This window comes from Chiloscyllium plagiosum, chromosome 10 (genome assembly GCF_004010195.1).
Source record: "Chiloscyllium plagiosum isolate BGI_BamShark_2017 chromosome 10, ASM401019v2, whole genome shotgun sequence".
Classification (NCBI taxonomy): domain Eukaryota; kingdom Metazoa; phylum Chordata; class Chondrichthyes; order Orectolobiformes; family Hemiscylliidae; genus Chiloscyllium; species Chiloscyllium plagiosum.
Window position 1 is genome coordinate 29,736,208 of NC_057719.1, and position 21,754 is coordinate 29,757,961.

A 21,754-nucleotide genomic window follows, 5' to 3' on the forward strand; every position below is an offset into this window, starting at 1 on the left:
AACTAATGACATTTACAAAACACCTTGCAAGAACTGTAACAAACACTATATTGGACAAACAGGCAGAAAACTAGCCACCAGGATACATGAACATCAACTAGCCATCATGACTAGTGGTTCGTTTAGATCGTGCACCTGGAACATAAAAGGGAGCCATTCCTCTATCAGAAGAAATAAGGTACTCTCAAACTTCAGAAAGGAAAGGGTTGACATCACCCTGTTACAGGTAACATATTTGAATGACAAGGAGCATTGAAGTTACAGCAGGGAGTATTTATTAGGGTATTTTTCTCCTCTTTCAATTCTAAAAGCAGAGGAGTGGTCATACTGGTACAGAGGAACCTCCCATTCCAGATAATAGAACAAATTAAGGATGAACATGGGCGGTTCATCATCCTCAAGGCCTTAAATCACAGGGAAGAGTATGGCATCCTGAATGTCTACTGCCCCCGATGGACCCCTTAATTCTTAATCGACACATTCTCCAAATTAATGGCTCTTGGGGTGCGCCATAGGAATAGACTTCAACCGTCTCACAGACCCTGAGGTAGACAGGATGCCAAGGGGTGTCTCAGGTATCTCCCTGCAATCCAGACAACTAGTGGACTTGTGTGGGGAGTTTGTAGGGATTTTACCTTTTACTCCAACCTGCACAGTGCAACACAAGAATTTTATGTTCTTTGTTCCATCGATCTGTCTGGATTCAGTGTTATCCTGCAGGATTGGGAACATAGCCATTTTGAATCATGCGGCAGTGTACTTGGATGTCAAGATCAGGGCTAGTGGAATAGCTACGCCGCACTGGTGCGTGGATCCATTTCTTTTGAAGGATAACAAATTTATAGAGTAGTTCACAAGGCAATTGAGGACCTTCTGGGACATCAACTCAGGTATGGCCAGTAACCCATCAGTGTTTTGGGAAACCACCAAGGCATATTTAAGGGATTTAATAATTTCATACTCAGCAACTCGGAAAAGGCAGAGCAGCAGTGGATGCTTGAGGCCTGCTTGAAAGCAGCCAAATCAGCATATTATGATAGACCATCTGTGGTTAAGCTATAGCGGGTCACAGCTCTCTAGCCTGCTCTGAGTTCAGTACATACCCAGGCAGCGAAGAGAGAGGTTTCCTTTACGAAGCAAAGCTTATTCGAATATGGGGATAAGTCAGGTAGATATCTGGTGTATCTGGCTAGGGATAAGTGGCCCGCGGTCCATCATGTCCACTAGGGAGAGATCCGGTAGTATCACTCGTGAGTTGAAAAAGATTAATGCCATACTCTGGAAATTTTATGCAGTTATATCAGTCGGAGGGTTGTGAGGATGGAGTAACAAGAATGGAATCCTTTTTTGAGCATCTGGACCTCCCAGGTATAAATGCAGAGTAAGCCTCCCTTTTGAATGCACCCTTAACAATACAAAAGATAGAAGAGATACAAGAGGCAGTAAGGCAGCTCCAAAGTGGCAAAGCACCTGGCCCAGACAGATTCCCGAGTGAGTTCTAAAAAGAAATTCATAAACATGTTGGACGAGCCAGTATTGGGTGTGTACAATCATTCATACAGCCAGGACTGCCTTCCGCCTTCTTTTAGGGAGGCCACTATCTCCCTTATTCTAAAGGAAGGGAAAGATCCTGAGGACTGTGCCTCATATAGATCTATCTCACTGCTTAACGTAGATTTTAAAATCCTATCTAAAACGCTAGCCCTGAGATTGGAGAAGGTACTGCCCACTATCATAAAGGAAGACCAGACGGGTTTTATCAAGGGTTGTAGCTCTTCCAATAATATCAGGAGGGTGTTTAATATAGTACAGGTATGCCAGCAGAGTCAATTCCAGGCTTGGTGCTCTCCTTGGATGTGAAAAAGGTGTATGATTGGGTGGAGTGGCTGTAGCTATTTGGTGCCCCTGGAACATTTTGGTCTTGGGGAGACCTTCGTTAGATGGATGATAGTGATGCTGCCTGACGTGCTGCGCTTTTCCAGCAACACATTTTTCAGCTCTGATCTCCAGCATCTGCAGTCCTCACTTTCTCCTAGTGCTATATAACAACCCCAAGGCTGAGGTCCTTACGAGTGGCGTAAAATCAGATACTTTTAGCATTGGGAGAGGCAGCTGGCAAGGGTGTCCTCTCTCGCCACTGCTATTTATCTTAGCAATCGAAGCATTGGCGGAAGCTATTCAGAAGGACTCTGAAATAGCAGCGCCAAAGGTCGGAATGGGAGAGCACAAAATTACTCTCTACCCTGATGATGTTCTTCTCTTCTTGGCTAACCCAGAAAAGTCTGTACCCCGGCTAATACAAAAGATTAAGTTATTCGGCATTTTCTCAGGATATAAAATTAACTTTACAAAATCGGAAGCCATGCCCATGGGGGGCTTGGTGGGAGTGCCTGACCTGGAGGATGGAACACAATTTCCTTTCTGGTGGTCACAAAAAAGTTTTCTTAATTTGGATATTTTTATTATCCCTGCTTTCCACCAGCTATACAGAGCTAACTTTGTGCACTTGTTTGATACGATAAAACAGGATCTACAGTGTTGGGAGGAGTTACCAATATCATGGTTAGGCTGAATAGCCTTGATTAAAATGAATATTCTTCCTCAGCTACTATACCCTATGAGAATGCTCCCATTGTTGTTGCCCAGACAAGTTCTGTGGAAGTTCAATAGCTGGCTTCTGTCCTTCATTTGGTATCGTAAGCGCCCTCTTATTAAATTTACCAAGTTGCAACTCCCTAGAGTATTGGGACGGGGGTGTGGATCTCCCAGATTTTAAGCAATACCAAATAAGGGCCCTATTGTCCTATGAGAGTGACTGGGATCCAAGGTTGATATGGCTTGATATTGAGGCCTCTCAGGCAATGTATCCCCTCTTTAACTTATTATTTATGGATAGGATGAAATCTGTTGCTGAGCATTGTAAAAGACCAATCATCATAAACATGCTCAAAGTGTGGAGAATGATGTAGCAGGGCAAGGGTAGTTTACATAAGACCTCACCTTTCAGCCCCTTAGCAGGAGCCCCAGAATTTAGGCCAGGGTCAATGGATTCTGGCTTTAAAGCATGGGAGGTCAAGGGAATCCCCTATTTGGGAGACTTCTTTGAGGGGGAGGTCCTGATGTCTTTTAATCAACTAAGTCACAGATATGGGCTACCAAATAGGTACCTCTTCCGTTATTTTCAGATTAGGGATAATATATACAGAAGGACCATGCTGACGGCTCAGCCCTAAGTTTGACATGGAGAGAGGAGTGCTCCGGCACGTGGGCACTCTCTCAGTCAGTATTCTATATCATTTACAGACAGGGGGCACCTTCGAAGATGTGCAAAGACTCTACCGAGTCTGGAATCAGGCACTAAGAGCAGAAATTTTAATTTGAAACTTGGGAGGTGTGGTGAAACGGTTAAAAATTATGTCCCAATACATGTGTGAATCTAACCGGAATGGAGGTGTTGCTTAGTCCCGTGTGAATCTTATTACACACCTCCCCGTGTGAATCTTCTTATCTGTATGTAACCAGAATGGAATGTGTTTTTTAGCCTTGCTCTGCTGTTCACATGAATGTTTATATCTGGAAAAGAGTATATCAGCTGGAAAAGTCTCCAGTTCGGTGAGTCTGCTCCGGGGTTACGTTTAACCGCCGAGCGTGGGTTGTTGGCAACCGCTCTACGAGAACTGACGGCTCCCAGTTCCGGTAACATGTAGAGTGAGTATAAGCCAGACCCGTTGTAAGTATGAGACCTGGTTGTGGCGACGCTGCGGGGAATAAAATGCTCATATTCTAGCAGACTCGCCTCTTGGTCGTTTGTTCTGTGTCAGACTACTCTCCTACGAACCTGACCTTGAGAATTTTTTAAAACAGGAGGACATATGGGAGAATGTGAAGAAAATCTCAATATGCAATTTCCTTTTCTTTTTCTCAGAGGACGATAAATGGGGTCCAAGATGATGTGTTTGTTGATAGAGTTCCGGTTGGAATGCCATGCTTCTAGGTTTGGCTAGTGGTGTGTTAAGGGGAGGTTTGTATTTAAGATATTTAGGTAGTATCTGTTTCCTTAGGCATTCATGCAGGAAGTACAGCTGTTCGCAGATGGCGCTCTTTCGAATGCCATTGGTTTCCCATTTTTGGACCAGTTTTAGCATATTGCGCCCATAGGTGTTAATGAGTTTTGATAAGATTTGTAGCTCAGGTTGAGGTTCTGGATGTAAGTTTCCTCGCTGAGCTGGAAGGTTCGTTTTCAGATGTTTTGTCACCATAGTAGGTAGCTGAAAATGTGTTGCTGGAAAAGCGCAGCAGGTCAGGCAGCATCCAGGGAACAGGAGAATCGACGTTTCGGGCATAAGCCCTTCTTCAGGAATGGAAGAAGGGCTTATGCTCCTGAAGAAGGGCTTATGCCCGAAACGTCGATTCTCCTGTTCCCTGGATGCTGCCTGACCTGCTGCGCTTTTCCAGCAACACATTTTCAGCTCTGATCTCCAGCATCTGCAGACCTCAATTTCTCCACCATTGTAGGTAACATCAGTCAGCCTCTGGTGAAGCACTGATGTTAGAGACCCACTTTCTATTTATGTGTTTAGGTTTCCTTGGAGCATGGCATTCCAACTGGAACTCTATCAACAAACACATCAACTTGGACCCCATTTACCACCTGCTGAGAAAAAGAACAGGAAGTAGCATCACCACGGAAATGACATCACCAACCCAAGGAAACCTAAACACAAATAGAAAATGGGTCACTAATACGATGCTTCACTGGGACTCACTGATGTTATCTAGTATGGTGATGAAATGTCTGAAAACGAACCTTCCAGCTCAGCAAGTAAATTTATATCCATAAGTTAGGTTAGTCTAGCACAATTTAAGTTAATTTAAACTAATTTGCTAAGTACAGTCATTTATTAAATCTTAATATGGAAAGATCGTTTGGTACCTTTGTGATAGTCTTGATTTGTTCTGTAGAGTAGTAGGTAGTTTATTGTTAATGTTTTTGTAATACAAGATTGTTATATTTTTGTATTTTTATAATTTTGTGAAAGAATAAAAACCTTGCACAAAAAAAAAGTCACTTGGTTCAAATGGAGGTCGATACTGGTGCTGCTGTATCAGTGGTTGCAGAACCAATCTTAAACAAGATTCGCTCCGGACTCCAACATTTATATTTGCACAAGCCCTCAGATAGACTGAGAATGTATACTGGGGAACTATTACAAATTAAGTGTAGGACTTTGGTTCTGGTCTCCTACAGTTACCACTGATTGGAGTAAAAGATTCAGGCCCAAGCTTAATGGGGTGGAATTGGTTGAGAAAGATTCACCTTTATTGGGTCAACATTTTTCGATTAAAAAATGGCTGCCTGAGTGAAGTCCTAAATAAATACCTGGAAGTTTCTCAGAAAGGTCTAGGGGCTATCAAAGGAGCCAAGGTCACCTTGCATGTTGACCAGGAAGCAATTCCGCAATCCTACAAGGCCTACCCAGTGCCATTTACTTTGCATGCTAAAGTAGAAGTAGAAATCAGGAGACTGGAAAGCAAAGGAACCATCAAACCAGTGCAGATTGGCTGCACTGTTCATATGGACTGTGAAGCCGAACAGATTGGTTCACCTTTGTGGGGGTTTTAAATAAATGATAAACTGCTTCTCGCAGCTGGACGAATACCAAATCCCTCGCATGAAGCTGGCAGGGGGCACTGTCATTCATTAAGCTGGACATGAGCCATGGATATCTGGAATTACAACTCAGGCAGCCACTTTGTAATCAAAAAATGTTGATCCAATCTCTGAATCTTTCTAAACAATTTTGTCCCATCAAGCTTGTGCCCGAGCCTTTTACTACAGTCAGTGGTAACCACTGTCTGTGTTTGCTTCTCATAAGAGAGTGGAACCAAAGTTGTACTCTTAATCTGTAAAGGTACAGGTTCAGCCTAGCTGATGTCATATGCAAACTTAAGGGTTGGAGTTCAGACCCTTAGGCCACAATCAGTGAAGATGGAGGACAATATTTCATCCTCACCAACACTCAACACTGGAGCTCCCCTGAGGTGTGTACTCAGCCCCCTACTGTACTCACTGTATATCCATGACTGCGTCACCAAATACCAGACTAATGCCATGTTTGCTGATGACACCACCATTATCGGTCGAATCTCAGATGGCGACGAAATAGACTACAGAGGTGAGGTGGAAGACCTGGAAAAACAGTGCACCGAGAACAACCTAGCTCTCAACGCCAGCAAAACCAACAAACTCATTACTGACTTTTGGCAGGATGTGGACACAATGTGACTCATGTGGACACACTGGTTACAAAGGCCCAACCACGTCTCCTCTTCCTCAGGCAGTGGAGGAAATCTGGCATGATGGTGAATACCTTTGCCAACTTTTATAGGTGTGCCAGAGAGCATTCTGTCTGGATGTATCACTATCTGAACTCAGCCCGTACAATCACAAAGGCCAACCTCCCATCTATAGAATCCATCTACCAGGCTCGCTGTCAAGGAAAGGCCGCCAGGATTCTCAAAGATCCATCCCACCCTGGTAATGTTTTTCTACAACTTCTATCATCAGGGAGAAGGTACAGAAGCCTGAACACACACAGTTTTGAAACAGTTTCTACCCTACTGTTGTTCAATATTGAATGGACTTGCAAACTCTTAACATTCACCTGTACCTGTGTTTTTGTTTTTGCTGCTGTTTACCTCTTATTTACTTATTTATGCTACTTAACTCTTGATTGGCCTGCATTGCTCGCAAGACAAAGCTTTTCACTGTGCCTCGGTACACGTGACAATAAATTCAATTCAATCCAATCTCCACTAGAACTGGGTGGCCATTTAACCAGATGTTTAGTTTGATTGGTTCGGATTTAGACGTTCCTAAGCAATTAACTGTTCCAAACTAGGTGTAGGTGGACTTTCCAGGGTGTGCACTCTTCTCGATACCCGCCTAGGAGCGGTTTTACTCAATTTAGGTCGAGTGGGACTCTTTTGCAGCAACTAAAATTGCTTGTCAGCCCAGACCCAGAAAAAAAATGTTAACTATCTGGGGGGACGTGGCTTTAATTTGTAATTTTGCTGTGGGCTGACCTAGAGTCCCTCTGTTCAGGAAATGTCCTGAATGAGTCAATGCGATTGCCTTCGCTCAAGTGGTGTTCACTGATCTCAGTTGGACTGGTGAAGGTGTCCACTTCCATCGGAATACTCTGCAACTCATTCTCCACTTGCTGCATTTTCTAATGATAAAGCCAGTGCCTGTTTGAAGTCCAGTTAGGTTTCAGCTTACAGGTGCTTTTCCATCGATATATCATTAATCCTTCAAACTAAACAGTCTCCCAGCATTTCATTAAGGTTTAAACCAAAGTTACATACCTCTGCCAGTCTTCTTAACCTCATCAGATGTCCTGATAAAGATTTCCCTGGTTCTCAAAAATGCAGAGTAAAACCAATAGCACTTCAAAATTGGGATCATAATATTCCTTAACTAAATCTGTCAACTCTTGAAAGGTTTTAGTATTTGGTACCTCAGGGAAAATAAGGCTGCTAATAACCAAAAAAAGCTGCAGGTTCACAAGCTGTCAGATGAATTACTCATTGCTTTTCATCTGTCCCAATGTCATACAGTTATACAGCTTGGAAACAGAGCCTTCGATCCAACCAGTCTATGCTGACCATGTTCCCAAACTAAACTAGTCCCACTTGCCTGCACTTGGTCCATATCCCTCCAAAATTTATCCTATTCATGAATGCATCCAAGTGTCTTTTAAACATTAACTGTACCTGCACCCACCACTTTCTCTGACAGTTCATTCCACACACTAACTACTCTCTGTGAACAAAGTTTCCCCTCATCTACTTTTCAAAACTCTCTTCTCACTTTAAAAATATGCACACTTGTTTTAAACTCCCCCACCCAAGGGAAAAGACCTTAGGCATCCACCTTATCAATGTTCTTCATGATATTATAAACCTCCAGAAGATCACCCCTAAAACTCCTATGCTCAAGTGAAAAAAAATCTTAGTCTTTCCAGTCTAATTTTATATCTCAAAACGTCCATTCCTCGCAACATCCTGGTAAATCTTCTCTGAACCTCTCCAGTTTAATAATATCCTTCCTATAACAGGGTGACCAAAACTGCACAGAATAGTCCAGAAGAGGCCTTACCAATGCTTTGTACAAACTCAACATGATGTTCCAAACTCAAAGGTCTGAGCAACGAAGGCAAGTGTGCTAAATGCCTCCTTAACCCTGATGAAGGGCTCCTGCCTGAAACGTTGATTTTCCTGCTCCTCGGATGCTGCCTGACCTGCTGCGCTTTTCCAGCACCACTCTCATCTTGACTCTAAATCGCCAGCATCTGCAGTCCTCACTTTCACCTTCTTAACCACCCTGCCTACCTATGACACAAATTTCAAAGAATTGTATACCTGAATCCCTAGGTCTCTGTTCCACAACACTACCCAAGATGCTATCATTAATTGTACAAGTCCTGTCCTTGTTTGTATTAAAAAAAATGCAAAACCTCATATTTATCCAAATTAAACTCCATCTACGACTGCTCAGCCAATTGACTCAATTGATCAGAACCTCTTTGTAATCTTGGATAACCTTCACTATACCAATTTTGATCTCATCTGCAAACCTACCAACCATGCCTCCTATATTCTCATTCAAATAAATGACAAACAAAAGTGGATGTGTATCACTGGTCACAGGTCTCCAGTCCAAACAACCCTCCACTATCTCCTAACATAAAGCCAATTTTGTATCCAATTGGCAAGCTCACCTTGAATCCCATGTGTTCTAACTTTGCTAATTAATCTGCCATGCAGAAAACCTGTCAAAGGCTTTTGCCGGTAAAAATAATGCATTATTTGAACATACTTGGCCCAGTCTTCAACAGCTGATTCAAATGAGTTAAGCTTCCCAAGTAACAGCCTAATGCTTACCCCAACTCAAAGATTACTGTTGAGAGTCAATTTCTTCAGAAGTATGTTTTTCTCTCGTCACCATTGAATTAACTCTAGAGGGGCTGGTATCGGTCACCAAGTCATCATTTATTTACATATGGAGAGTCCTTAACACTGGTCTAGCCTCCTCAGAGCCAATTCTCAGTGTCAACAGGATGTCTGACACTCCTGTTTATATCCATTAGCCAGGACTCTGATTTGATCAGGTTAACAGCCCCAACCAGGGAACTCATTCTATGACCTCGTTACAATCATCACAATTCTAAGCTGACATGCAGAATATTTTCTTACTTCTTTTAAGGAGTTGGGCATTGCCAGTTTAGCCAGCATTTATTACCCATTCCTAATTGCATTGAGGACAATTGAGGGTTAGCCACTTTGGTCTAGAGTCACATGTTGGCAAAAACAGGTATGGTTGACTGATTTCCATCTCTAAAAGACCATTGATCAACCAGACCTTTTTTTTAAAAACAGCAAACAACAATGACTAGTTTTTCACACTTCTACTGAATTGAGGTTTGAACCTACGGCCCCAAACAGTCATCTAGATTTCTAGATTAATCGTCAGTTAATTGCCACTTTAAAAACAAAGAACAGTCCACCTTTCTCTTTAACTAAGGTTTCATTGTGGTTGACAATGCCCTCAGACACGTCTGACCTATTTCCACACTTCTGCCTTCACCCCTTCTCTCGCCTCCCACAATGATAGATTGTACCTCGTCTTTACTTTTCATCCACTAGATTCCGCATCCAAAGGATCATTTCATTTCCACTATCTCCAGCAAAATGTCAGCATTCCGTCTGCGACAATCTGTTCCACTCTCCTTCTGTTCCCAGCATTTCCCCACATTTCCACAGCACCATCTCACAGAATCACAGATGATGCAACACTTGTCTGTTTACCTCCTAGTATCCTTCTAGCGATTTTTGTCTCTCAATTATAATCTTTTAGTTTGCCTATATCTTTTTGCTCTCTCTGCTCACTGTCTCTTTGTACTCTATTCTCTACTACCACTTCTCTCCCCACAGCCCCCCAAACTTCCACCCCATCAACATAAATGCTAGTACCACTTCTCCCCAGTTATTTTCAGTTCTGACGAAGTGTCACAGGCCTCAAAACATTAACTCTGCTTCACTCCCTACAGATTCTGCCAGATCTGCTGAGTTTCTCCACCACTTTCTATTTATATTACCACGATGCCACTGCTTCACTACATTTAGTGAGTTGTAATCCTGTTGATCAACACAACACTATCTTTAAGACTTTGGGACTATTCAGTTAATACTACATATGCTGTTTTCCACACTTTGGCAGATGTGGATTTTCCATGGCATATTTCCATTCCACTTTTTGTTCATGCAAAAATACCTTTGCTTTAACTTGTTCTATTGTTGTCCCTTACTAAATACTGAATCTATGTTGATTTTAGATTGTTACAACTTTTAGAAAGGCACTTCTATTATTAATAGTTTTTGAGGAGTCATGTCTAAAGAATTGTGAAAAATGATTCAGTTGAAGTACTAAAAAGAGTTCCTGGACCTGGCTTCGTTTTTTTAAAAAGGAAAAGGTTACTGAAGCTCAACTTGGTTGAAAGAATCAATTACTGCAAGTCACATGGTTTCATCTAACTGCTTTATTAAAGAATGAAATCATGTCCTTTCCCTATGTCGCTGGGAAATTCTTAAAAGCTCTTCTTCTCTAAGGTTTCACATTTATTACCAAACCAAACAACCTGACCTCTACCAGTACAATGTTTGTATAAATGTCTAAAAGTAGCAAGCTCTTGATTACTCATTGCAGAGAATGGAAAAACGGCTAGACAATTTTGAGTATTAGTAACACAGAGTATGAGAGTAGGAAAAGCAGAGCCTTTCAGTGGAGGCTGAATTAAGGGAAAAAAAAAATCAATCACCAACGTAGGTTTTGTACTTACGGTTTTAATGCAGAAGCCAATGGTATTTATTCGCTCCTTAGGCACGTCCTGCAATGAACTAATTTGCTTCTGTAACTTTGCCACAATTTCAGCTTGCTGCCGTCGGATGTCCTTTATACGCATACGATAATACATTGTCTTTTTCATCACAGTTGACTACAGGAGAGGAAAAATTCATCCACTAAATCATACTGCATCTTCATTTCGACACTAATGTTAAATGTTTTAGTTTAAAATTATCAATGATAAATTTACTAATTTAAAATAGCAATTTTTTTATACTCATCACCTTTCAAAATTTAAATAGAGTTTGTAGAAGCACTGAACACTTAAATACAGTAAAAAAAATTGTAAGTTGCTGTTTTTCCTTGAAATGCTATCAAATTACCTATCATGGGTGACATATTATTTTCACTTTAACCTTACTTACAACTACATTAACGCCATCTAAACATACATTAAAATGAAAAGGGAAAACATGTGGACATTTGTATTTTGATGTCACATGAAAGGAATGCCAATCTTGTTATCCTACCTGTGCTATTTCTGAAATGGAACAGGGATCATTAAGAGAGAGATGTTTCAGGTATAGTTTAGGTATGTTGTTATCGACCGGACCCTTCAAAGTATTTTAAGAAAATAGCCTAGACCCTAACATTTTCTTATCTTTAAGGCAAATGCTGTGCTCCAGATACAATTTAACTGATAAAATTACTCGACCTTAAGCACAACACTTTATTCAAACACAATAGTTAAAATACAACACAAGAAAGATAAACTTAGAATAACAACTCTAATGGAATACTTAACAGAATAATAGATACTGTAGTCATTACTAATTAATTGTTCCAATATAGTAAAATCCCATATACACATCTCTTGGCAAAAAGGCAAAATCAGATTTTGGTCACATGCAATGACTGTAATATGAAGAGAAACTCCAGCTCTGACTTAAGAGGGAGGGCGAGAATAGCTTCTACTTCAAAACTCTAGCAGCATCTGCTGAATCTTAAAGCAAAAAACAAAAGTAGATATCCAGGCCTAAGAGAGCTGGTCATGCCCATCCTGACTGCTTCTATTGTTCCAACTTCTTAAAAGAAAAGAACAAGGCCTCACCACCTGTTTAAGTTACCACAGACTGATCGTCACCTCTTGTTCAATCTCTCTCTCTCTCTCTAGTGAAACCAGGACAAAATATACCTCCTAAAACCAGTGTATTCACAATGTTTCAACAAAGGTAAAAGGCAACAAAGCCAATGCCAGACTCAAATGGGTGATGAGAAGATAAGAGAATATGAGGAAACAAACAAGAGTGTATAATGCATATCAGGTGAATTTTTCAAACAAGAACCAGATCAAATACAACAACGTAAGATAAGTGAAGACACAAGATAGATTAGTAAAGCAAGAATGAGAATAAATGGCAGTTAGCATTAAACTGAACCCAAATATCTTCTATAGCACACAACCAGGAAAAAAGTTAGTGAAAACTGCTATAGTCCCAGAGGATCACAGGCTGTTCTTTCACTGGATAGAGAAAACTGGTGGTGTGTTTATCCTGACGATCACCACACCTCAAATAATGGGTGAGGTTAAAAAGACAGTGCCTTAATTTTCACTAGGCAACTTCTCTTGTCTTGGCTTCTTTCCTGAAAGCCTGTGGAGTTTCTGACCAAACTGTGGAAGTATGGAATTGATTTTTATTGCTTGACAACTCCAACTGAAATCCAGGAACAACACGAACAAATCCACTGCCCTTATTGACCTGATCAAGGGTTTTGACTCAGTTAGTTGAGAAGTGCAATGGGGGATTCTGCTTCAACCTCAAGATGACTCAAATCTTTTCCCAATCCATCCCTGGTCAAGTTCCGGTCTATTTGTCTATTAAAGTCAATGAAGAAATCGTCCAAAAGTGGGACATTTCTTCTACTTGGAAAACTACATCTCATTAATGTTGCAGACATTCAACATCTCATCCAATCTATGACAGCTGCCTTCAGAGGCCTAAGAATGAGAGTCTTCGATGGTCATGATACTCATCCTGATGTACAAGACTCATCCATCTGACTATGTGCCTCTAAAACCTATATTCAGTTTTGGCGCCACTTCAAGACTCTTGAGAAGTACCATCATATTGCTTGAGACACATTCTCCATATCAGCTAAGAGAACAGGGTACCAATATCAGCATCCTTGAAGCAGCTAACACCACCAGCATCGTGGCCATGATCATCTGATACCAACTCTGCTGGACTGACCACATGCTTAGGATGCCTAAGTTCGAATTACCAAAGCAAATCCTTTTCACCCAGCTGAGGGAAGGCAAACAAACAAAAGGAGGACAAGGGAAGTTTTTCAAAGACTCTCTGAAGACTTCCCTCAAGAAATGCAACAAAGATGTCCCATGCATGGCAGATCCTCATTCAGAAGAAACTGACGTGGATGAAGTCCCTGTATGAAGAAGTACCATTCTTTGAGAACACCCAAAACAAGAGGTGGTACAGAAAAGGAACTGGAGAAAGGAAAGTCAACAATCTTAAAAGATAAAGACCAATCCATCTCCCAGAAAGACATGCCAAATGCATGGTCTAAGAGTAGGCTCATCAGATATGCAAAGATCCACATGACCAATGACACAGAATTTCCTAGGTGGATAATCATACTAGTCAGATAGGAATTGCTGACAATGACAATTTGATACTGGAATATGTAAATAGGGATAAGGATGGGTGGGGCCTATTTACAGCAAAAGGGATGTTATATGCTTAATGACATGCAGTGAAAAATCTGCTGATTATATGGGTGAGGGTACAAATTTAATTTTTTTGAGTAAGTGATAACAGGTGATATGCAGATGTGCTTTTTTAAAAAAGTAGCAAGTGCTTAGAACTTGGAACTCTCAGCTCACAATGTCAGTGAAAATGGAGACATTTAATTAGTTCAAAAGGAAGGTGGACAAGCATTTGAGGGAAATAAACTTATGGGGCTCTATGGATAGAGTGGATAATGGCACTGAGTAGATTCATTTACAGAAAACAGATGTTTTTTATTGCCAAACAATTTCCTTTCATGCTGGAATAACATTATATGCAGGTGTATCCAATCGATGGATCTAGCCTATTTTACAACAATTAGTTTTAGTGTTATGTGTAATGTTGACTGTGTATTTGTAGTTAAGTCAATAACATCACATCAAGTGAGCATTTATGGTTGCATCTTTGTTGTTAAATAAAAAAGGCCATATAGTTCAGTTCATATGTAAGGATCCATCTTTTATGGATTGCTTGATTGCAGAGTACTTTGAGGGTTCTTTTTGAAGCCACATTGACTTAACTTTGGAATTTAAGAATGCTTTTAAAAAAAAGACAGCCAATCTAAATGATATTGCTGGTAACAGTGTGGCTCCTATCACAGTGTGGGGGGGGATACTTAGAGGTAGCATGCTTGCAGTGAGACAGCATTGAGCATTGAATCTAGAGGTGCCATGCTACGAGTGAGGTTGTACATCAAGAGGCTACATCCTATCTAAGCAATGCCTATCTCTCCCAGTGCGATAACCAAGGTTTCAGAGCTGTCAGTCCTCAGTATCTAAACCTTGCCTGCCACCCTTAATTGAACAGAGAGCCCGGTGGTGACCAACTAGGAGGCCAATAAAATTGCTGAACCAGTCTCATTGCCATCAAGTGTGATTTCGGGACACTGATTTGATCCCAAAACTCAATAATATATCCTGGTATTATACAATTTCAGATTCACAAATCACAAATAAATAATAGTGAAGGGGGGTCTGGTTTCACATTGACTATGTATATCTGTTGCTTTGCTGTGAGTAGACCTATCTTAACATTCCTGGGCCTTCTCAATATGTGTCTAACTCAGTGTTCTCTTGTTTAATTATGAACAAGAAGCTGGTTTTCTTATAGCTATGTGGAAGTTCCTACCATATTTGGTAAAGGTAACAGAGACAAGCGCATTATGCTGAGTTTCTTTTTGTGCAGGACATAAACATCTCCAGCAGGCTAGAAGGTAAGTGAGAAAAACCCCTGTTTGAAATACGCAGGAGTTCCATTATTATATTTAAATAATTTAGCAGTATTCAATCATTTGATACATTTACTTTCATTGTAATATTGTTATGAAGTTGAATGTGTGCATTGTACTTTTAAGAGAGAGTGAATGCTGTATTGCACAGAGAGCTTACAAGCACCTGTAATAGCACTAGCTAGTAGTCCCAGAGTGTACTGGAGAATGGAAAATATGTAACATTTGGCTGTGAAATGGATACTTGAGTTGGTTGCTGTTTTGACAGCAATCAAATTTAACTGCATCTGCAGTGAAACTGTTATTTTGAAATGTTTGCTATTGTGCAAAGAAAAGGAGAAATACTCTACTAAAAATCAGAATATTAAATCATTTCATTACCTCAGCAAAGTCCTTCGCCTGTTTATTGGACACATCATAAGTGTCCAGTCTCAGAAGCTTCGGCATGTGGTATACTACATGTGTCATGTAGTTAGAGAGAAGAGTCACAGGATTTGGAGCATATTGCGGATCCTTTAGACTTAATATTTGAAGCTCAGGCAGTCTTACTAAATTAGTGAGTTCCTAGAAAAGTAAATTAGAAAGAACATAGACTCTTAAAGAAGTCTGGTGTAACACATCTTAAAAAGTATCATGTTTTAAAAAGGGTTGGTAGCTTGGAGCTTAAGCATTCTTAAAAAGTACTGGTATGCTTAATTTGTTAACAAATAATTTTGTGGCACACAACTGTAAAAAATCACAAAAGGTATTCTACAAAATAAATTAGTTATAACTATTTTCTGGGATTAAGTTTCATTTGTTTTAAACCACTGGGTGTTAAATATTCTATCACAGTTCAGTTACTCATAATGCCAAAGGAAACCAAAAATCCGACAGCATGCTAAAATAGGCAGATGATTCACTGATACCCAGCCATAAAACTAAAAAGACTAATTGCACAGGGCAGACGCTTATGGTGACTCAACACAAGATTAAACAAGGGATCTTATTGTTACATGCTCTGTACATATGATTAATTAAAATGAAAGAATGATATTTCCATTGAGCAATTCTTAATGTTTCACAAAAATCTCAAAAGCAGTTGATACACATGAATTATTTGAACATTTAGTCAGTGAGGTTATGGGCAAAATCCCACAACTGGCAGTGAGGTAAGTGATGCAATCAGTAATTTGTTGCTGCTAGATGAGAAAGCAATACTTTCTAAGACTCTGGGTGAACTTCCTTCTCCTGTTTGATTGGTGACATGGAATAACATCCACTCAACTAAATAATAGGCAGATGAGAGCTCAGTTTAATGTCTCAAAAGGACAAGACCTTTCACATTGCAGCGGAGGGGGGTTGGCAGTGTAGTGATAATAAGCACTGGACTACTAATTCAGAAGCTCAGGGTAATGTTTGGAGGCTTGGGTTCAAATCTCCCATAATAGATGGTGTAATTTAAATTCAATTAACAATAAATCTAGAATATAAAACTAGGTCCAGTGATAGTGACCGTGATAACCACTTTTGCAAATCCACTCTCATTCACTAATGATGTTTCAGGGAAGTGAATTTGTCATCCTTACTCATCTGGTCTATAACAGACCCCAGATCCACAGCAAGCACTTAATAAAGTAGTTAAAAGTTAAATAGTAAATCAGCCACTCAATTCAAAGGCAACTAGGGATAGACAACAAATGATAATCTTGCTAATTCCACCCACATCTCCCACTATCATTTTAAAATCTTTCAATATTGCAGTTGAGATCATGTGTTCCAATTCCAAGAAAATGGCTTGGCCTTGACAACATTTGGTACAAAGACTAAATTTCCACCAAATGAGCCACTTTTATTGTTAATTCGATATGAAGTGATTTTCTTTTTGTTTTTAAGTGTTTTATAGAAATACAATGGCACTTTCTCTTGAAGAATGTTCACAAATTGCTGCCAGAGCTCAAAGCAAACAATATTTATTTCCAAATGACTCCAGTGTTCAATATGACTGTCAAGTACTTTGAAAAGTCCAGTTCTTATCATTTGAAATAATGCTGTGAAAATAAAAAAGATGACAGAATGTTCAACGGAGTTGAATAAATTGAGCTAGGAATCGTTGAGGTTTTTGGCAAATGGCAATTGTTTAGAAGCGTATCATCATGTTAGTTTTTTTATACATAAGATCAGACTTGTCGTTCTTTACAGCCTCAAATTTCTCCTACCTTCCTACATATTTCCATAACTGAGAAGGCATTCAATTTAAATCCAAAGCCTTGCCAATGCTATGCAGCAAATGGCTTTTTGAAAATTTGTGAAAGTAACAGAATAATATGTTCACTGCAACAGAGTAGAGCCTTCAGTGATTTTTAATCTCTCTTTTATGTGTATGTTTTGGACCTGATTTGTAGTTTTAATTATTAATTTTCATGACTTCTAATCAGCTTTAGTTCAATGACAGCACTTACACTTTATGACTTCAGAGACTAATTCCAGAGTCTAGAGTGTATAATTTTCTAGAGGTACTACTTCTTGTGCCATATTTTCATTGAGACATTAAAATAAGATCCCGTGTAACCTTCTCCAATTAATGCTATGAAGGCATTCAATGAGGAACAGAGGCATATGCTTGATGTTCTTGCTAATATTTCATCACTGACTGTCCAGCATATTGGATGTCCTAAGGTTATGAAAGGTGTCATATACATCCTCTTATGAGGAAATTTCTAGAGATTGAAGGTGAAATAGATGCACAATAGTGAACCCATATAAACACTATCTAAATCTATTAAATCCCAGTGCACACATTATTCAATACCACACAAATAACAGGAATTATTTTTCAGGAATTTAAGCTGCCATCTTATTTGCTTTATAATGATCTGTACTACAGACAAAGATGCAAAAATATAGATATAAATGTGGAAATTAGGAAGTTGCTCTCAAAGGTGAAACTTTTCTGAAAACATTTCCCCCTGACTAAATGCATTAAGGAGCATTAATTTGCTATATATGACTTTTCAAGTACACCTTGCATCGACCTGGCAAAGGAAACACTTACCATGCTTTTAGAAGAGACCAGCACACACACCCCAACCACCATCAATCACATTACCAACGAAGACATTATGAAGCTAGGGGACCTGTACCTCACCACCCACTTCACCTTCAAGAACATAATCTACAAACAAACCAACAGCACACCCATGGGATCTCCACTATCAGGATTCATAGCAGAAGCGGTAATGCAAAGACTAGAACAAACAGCCCTACTAACCATCAAACCCAAAAATCTGGGTCTGCTACATAGATGACACCTTTGTCATCACAAAACGAAACTAGATAGAAGAGACATTTAACATCATCAACAACACCCTCACAGGCATAAAGTTCACCAAGGAGGAAGAAACCTACAACAAACTCGCATTCCTGGACGTCACAGTCGAAAGAAGACAACGGAGAACTACAAACCTGCGTATACAGAAAACCGACAAACACTGACCAAATACTTAACCACACCAGCAACCATCACAACACATACAAACGAAGCTGTATCAGAACACTATTCCAGCAAGCCACCTCACACAGACGAAGTTCGGAAAACAGAGGGGAACCACCTATACAACGTATTCAAGAAGAACGGATCTTCAAAAAATACAGTCTGCAGATTCCTCAAGAACAAACCAGGGCAAGCAGACCAAACACAGCCAGAAACCCTAACCACCTTACCATACAGCAAAGAAGTTTCAGAAATGACAGCCAGACTACTAAGACCCCTCGGAATCCTAGTAGCACATAAACCCACCAACACTCTCAAACAAAAACTAACAAACTTAAAAGACCCAGTACAACCTATGGACAAAACCAATGTTGTCTATAAAATTCCATGCAAGAACTGCCACAAACACTACGTAGGACAAACAGGAAGAAAGTTAGCCATCAGGATACACGAACACCAGCTAGCCACAAAAAGACACGACCCTCTCTCCCTTGTAGCCCTACACACGGAGGAAAAAAAACCACCATTTCGACTGAGACAACACATCTATACTGGGACAGGCTAAGCCAAGACATGCCAGAGGATTCCTAGAGGCCAGGCACTCCAACCACAATGCCATAAACAAACACATAGATCTAGGTACCATCTATCAACCCCTCAGAAAACGAACAGGAAATGACATCACCACAAACCCCAGGAACCCCATCCAGGACAAACATATAAATAGAAAGCAGGAGACAACAGCTTCGCTTCACTTGGAGGTCGTCACTGATGATGTTACCTAGCCAGATAATGAAATGCCTGGATATCGAAGCTACAGCTCAGCAAGCAAACCTACACCCCACAAAATAAACTTGCCTGAAAACATTCGGATTTATTCATTTCATACTTGTATGCTTTATTATTGCATACTCACAATGACTGTCAAATGATCTCTCCAGTACTAAAGCTTGATCAATGTGGAGTTATAGTCCTTCAGATTTCAATTGTTGATGGAGATTTTTTTAAAAAAGAATTTCCTTCCATCTCTTTAATAATCTCTTAACATTAAATTTTTATTTTCCTTGCTTAATTCACCTTTTTGAATTCAATGTCAAATTATGTACAGTGTTCAAATTTACACTTTCTGGTTCAGACATTTTAGGTTCACTGAATAATTCTTCAATCTAATTGGTCGAAGAGATGCGCAAGTACCTTGGCTGGAGTTTAGAAAGTCCACTTCGTAATAGAAACATGCAGCTACAGCTACTGATCAAGTGAGCATAGGTGAGTGTACTCAACAAATAAAATAGGTTACTAGTCAAGTCTTTTGGGCCACTGCAAAGTTATGTGGCTAGGATCAATTTGGAATTAATTAAACAAACCCTAGGAAATTCAAATGTAATTCAGTCCACATTTTAAAGCCTTACATTTAGCCCTTATTTTTAAACACCAAATCTGATAATTTGGTGAGCAGGAGTAGGCTATTCACTTCTTCAAGCATGTTGTCATTCAAAATGATTATGGTTGATCAGCAACTCAGGAACCTGTTCCCACTTCCTCCCCTTAGCCTTTGATCCTTCAGTACTAAGAACTGTATCTAATGCCTTCTCGACAGCATTCAATGTTTTGGCCTCAACTGCTTTCTGTGACAGAGAATTCCATAGGCTCACCATTCTTAGTAAAGAATGTTGCCTCATCTCAGTCCTAAATGGAACCTCCTGTATTCTCAAACCATGACCCCTGGTTCTGGACTCCCATGTCACCGGGAATGCCCTTCCTGTGTTTACCTCTATAGTGCTTTAGAAATTTATAGATTTCTTCTAAATAGTGGTGATATAGTCCTAACCTAGTGGGGCGGCACAGTGACTCAGTGGTTAGTACTGTTGCGTCACATCACCAGGGTCCTGGGTTCGATTCCAACCTCAGGTGACTGTGTGGAGTTTGCACATTCTCCCACTGTCTGCGTGGGTTTCCTCCGGTTTCCTCCCACAGTCCAAAGATGTGCAGGCTAGGTGAATTGGCCATGCTTAAATTATCAATTAGGTACATTAGTCAGAGGGGAAAAGGGGTTTGGGTGTGGTCCTGTTGGGCGAAGGGGCCTGTTTCCACACTGTAGGGAATCTAATCTATCCAGTCTCCCCTCACAAGTCAGTCCTGCCATCTCAGGAATCAAATTGCTAAACCTTTATGGCACTCCCTTCATAGCCAGAACATCCATTGTCTCACCAAGACCCTTTATGATTGTAGCTTGTTGTGTAAAGTATAGCAGCTTATGAATTAAAAAATACTTAGAATGCAAAAACAGAATAAAGATGTAAGAGCAGTTGATATCACTGAAGCAGAAAGGTTTCCATGCTAGGCCTGATTTTGTAATGCATAATTAGTAGCTTTCAACTGTGTTGTGTGCTAATAACGTACAGTCCTCACAATTTACATTATTCACCCTTGTTCCAGGCCACTGCCGTCATAATTGAATTTCAGAGGCACTGTTTATAACATATTAAGCCACCAGCAATTGTCTATTGTCAAAAAACAACCCATCTAGTTCACTCATGTCCTTTAGGGAAGGAAATCAGTCATCCTTACCTGGTGTAGACCCACATAATGTGGTTGACTCTTAACTTCCCTCTGAGCAACTAGAAATGGGCAATAAATAATGGTCTAGCCAGAGATGCCCACTTCTCATGATCAAACAGAGAAAAAAAGAAACAATTGATTGAAGCAGCTTGTTGTAGCAACCCATGACTAAAGTTGAGAAGATGGCAGCCTGGGGCTTTTTTAGTTGACACAAGATGGCTGAAAGGGGGTTGACAGCCTACATACAGATGTTCACAGCTAGACCCATGGTGTCCTCATAGAGATACTGGATAAGATGAGATTCTCCGTAGGGATAAAAATTAGGAAAATCAATCAGGTTTCTGTAAACAGGCAGTTCTAAATATAAGCATTTTAACAAGGAACAGTTTTGAAAGGCCTAGTTTAGCCGCAGTTTCAAGTTTGTAATTTAGAAAAAAGTAGAAGAAAACATCTGATCTCTCAGTATTCTGAATTCATTAGGTAATTGTAGAATTGGAAAGGCAAAATAGTATGAAAAGGTTAGTTGGATTCTTTGAGCAAATCTTTGTAGGCAGTGCATTATTATGAAAGATACAGTAATAATAGATGGTGTAAACACAACCTTAAAAAAACCATTGGCACAGGAGGAGAGCAGAGGAAGATTGTAAAAAGAGAGAGGTCACAACTAGGGAGAGATAAAAAAAATTGAAACAATGCATATGTAGATAACTTGAACAAATTCTTACATCCAAAGATCAAGGATAAGTGACAAAGCCAAATTACAACATACAGAGAGTGAAGAT

The 21,754-nt window shown here is 40.0% G+C and overlaps 1 protein-coding gene across 1 annotated transcript in view; it reads right to left on the reverse strand.

The window, feature by feature from the left end:
* The window catches only part of lrrc9 (leucine rich repeat containing 9), a 235,868-nt gene that overhangs the window by 172,734 nt on the left and 41,380 nt on the right, over positions 1–21,754 (reverse strand). Inside the window, exons 8-9 of the mRNA XM_043697264.1 lie at positions 15,323–15,505; positions 10,902–11,057 (exon numbers count right to left, since the gene is read on the reverse strand). Coding sequence (XP_043553199.1) covers positions 10,902–11,057; positions 15,323–15,505 — 339 coding nt within the window. The remainder of the gene's footprint in view (positions 1–10,901; positions 11,058–15,322; positions 15,506–21,754) is intronic.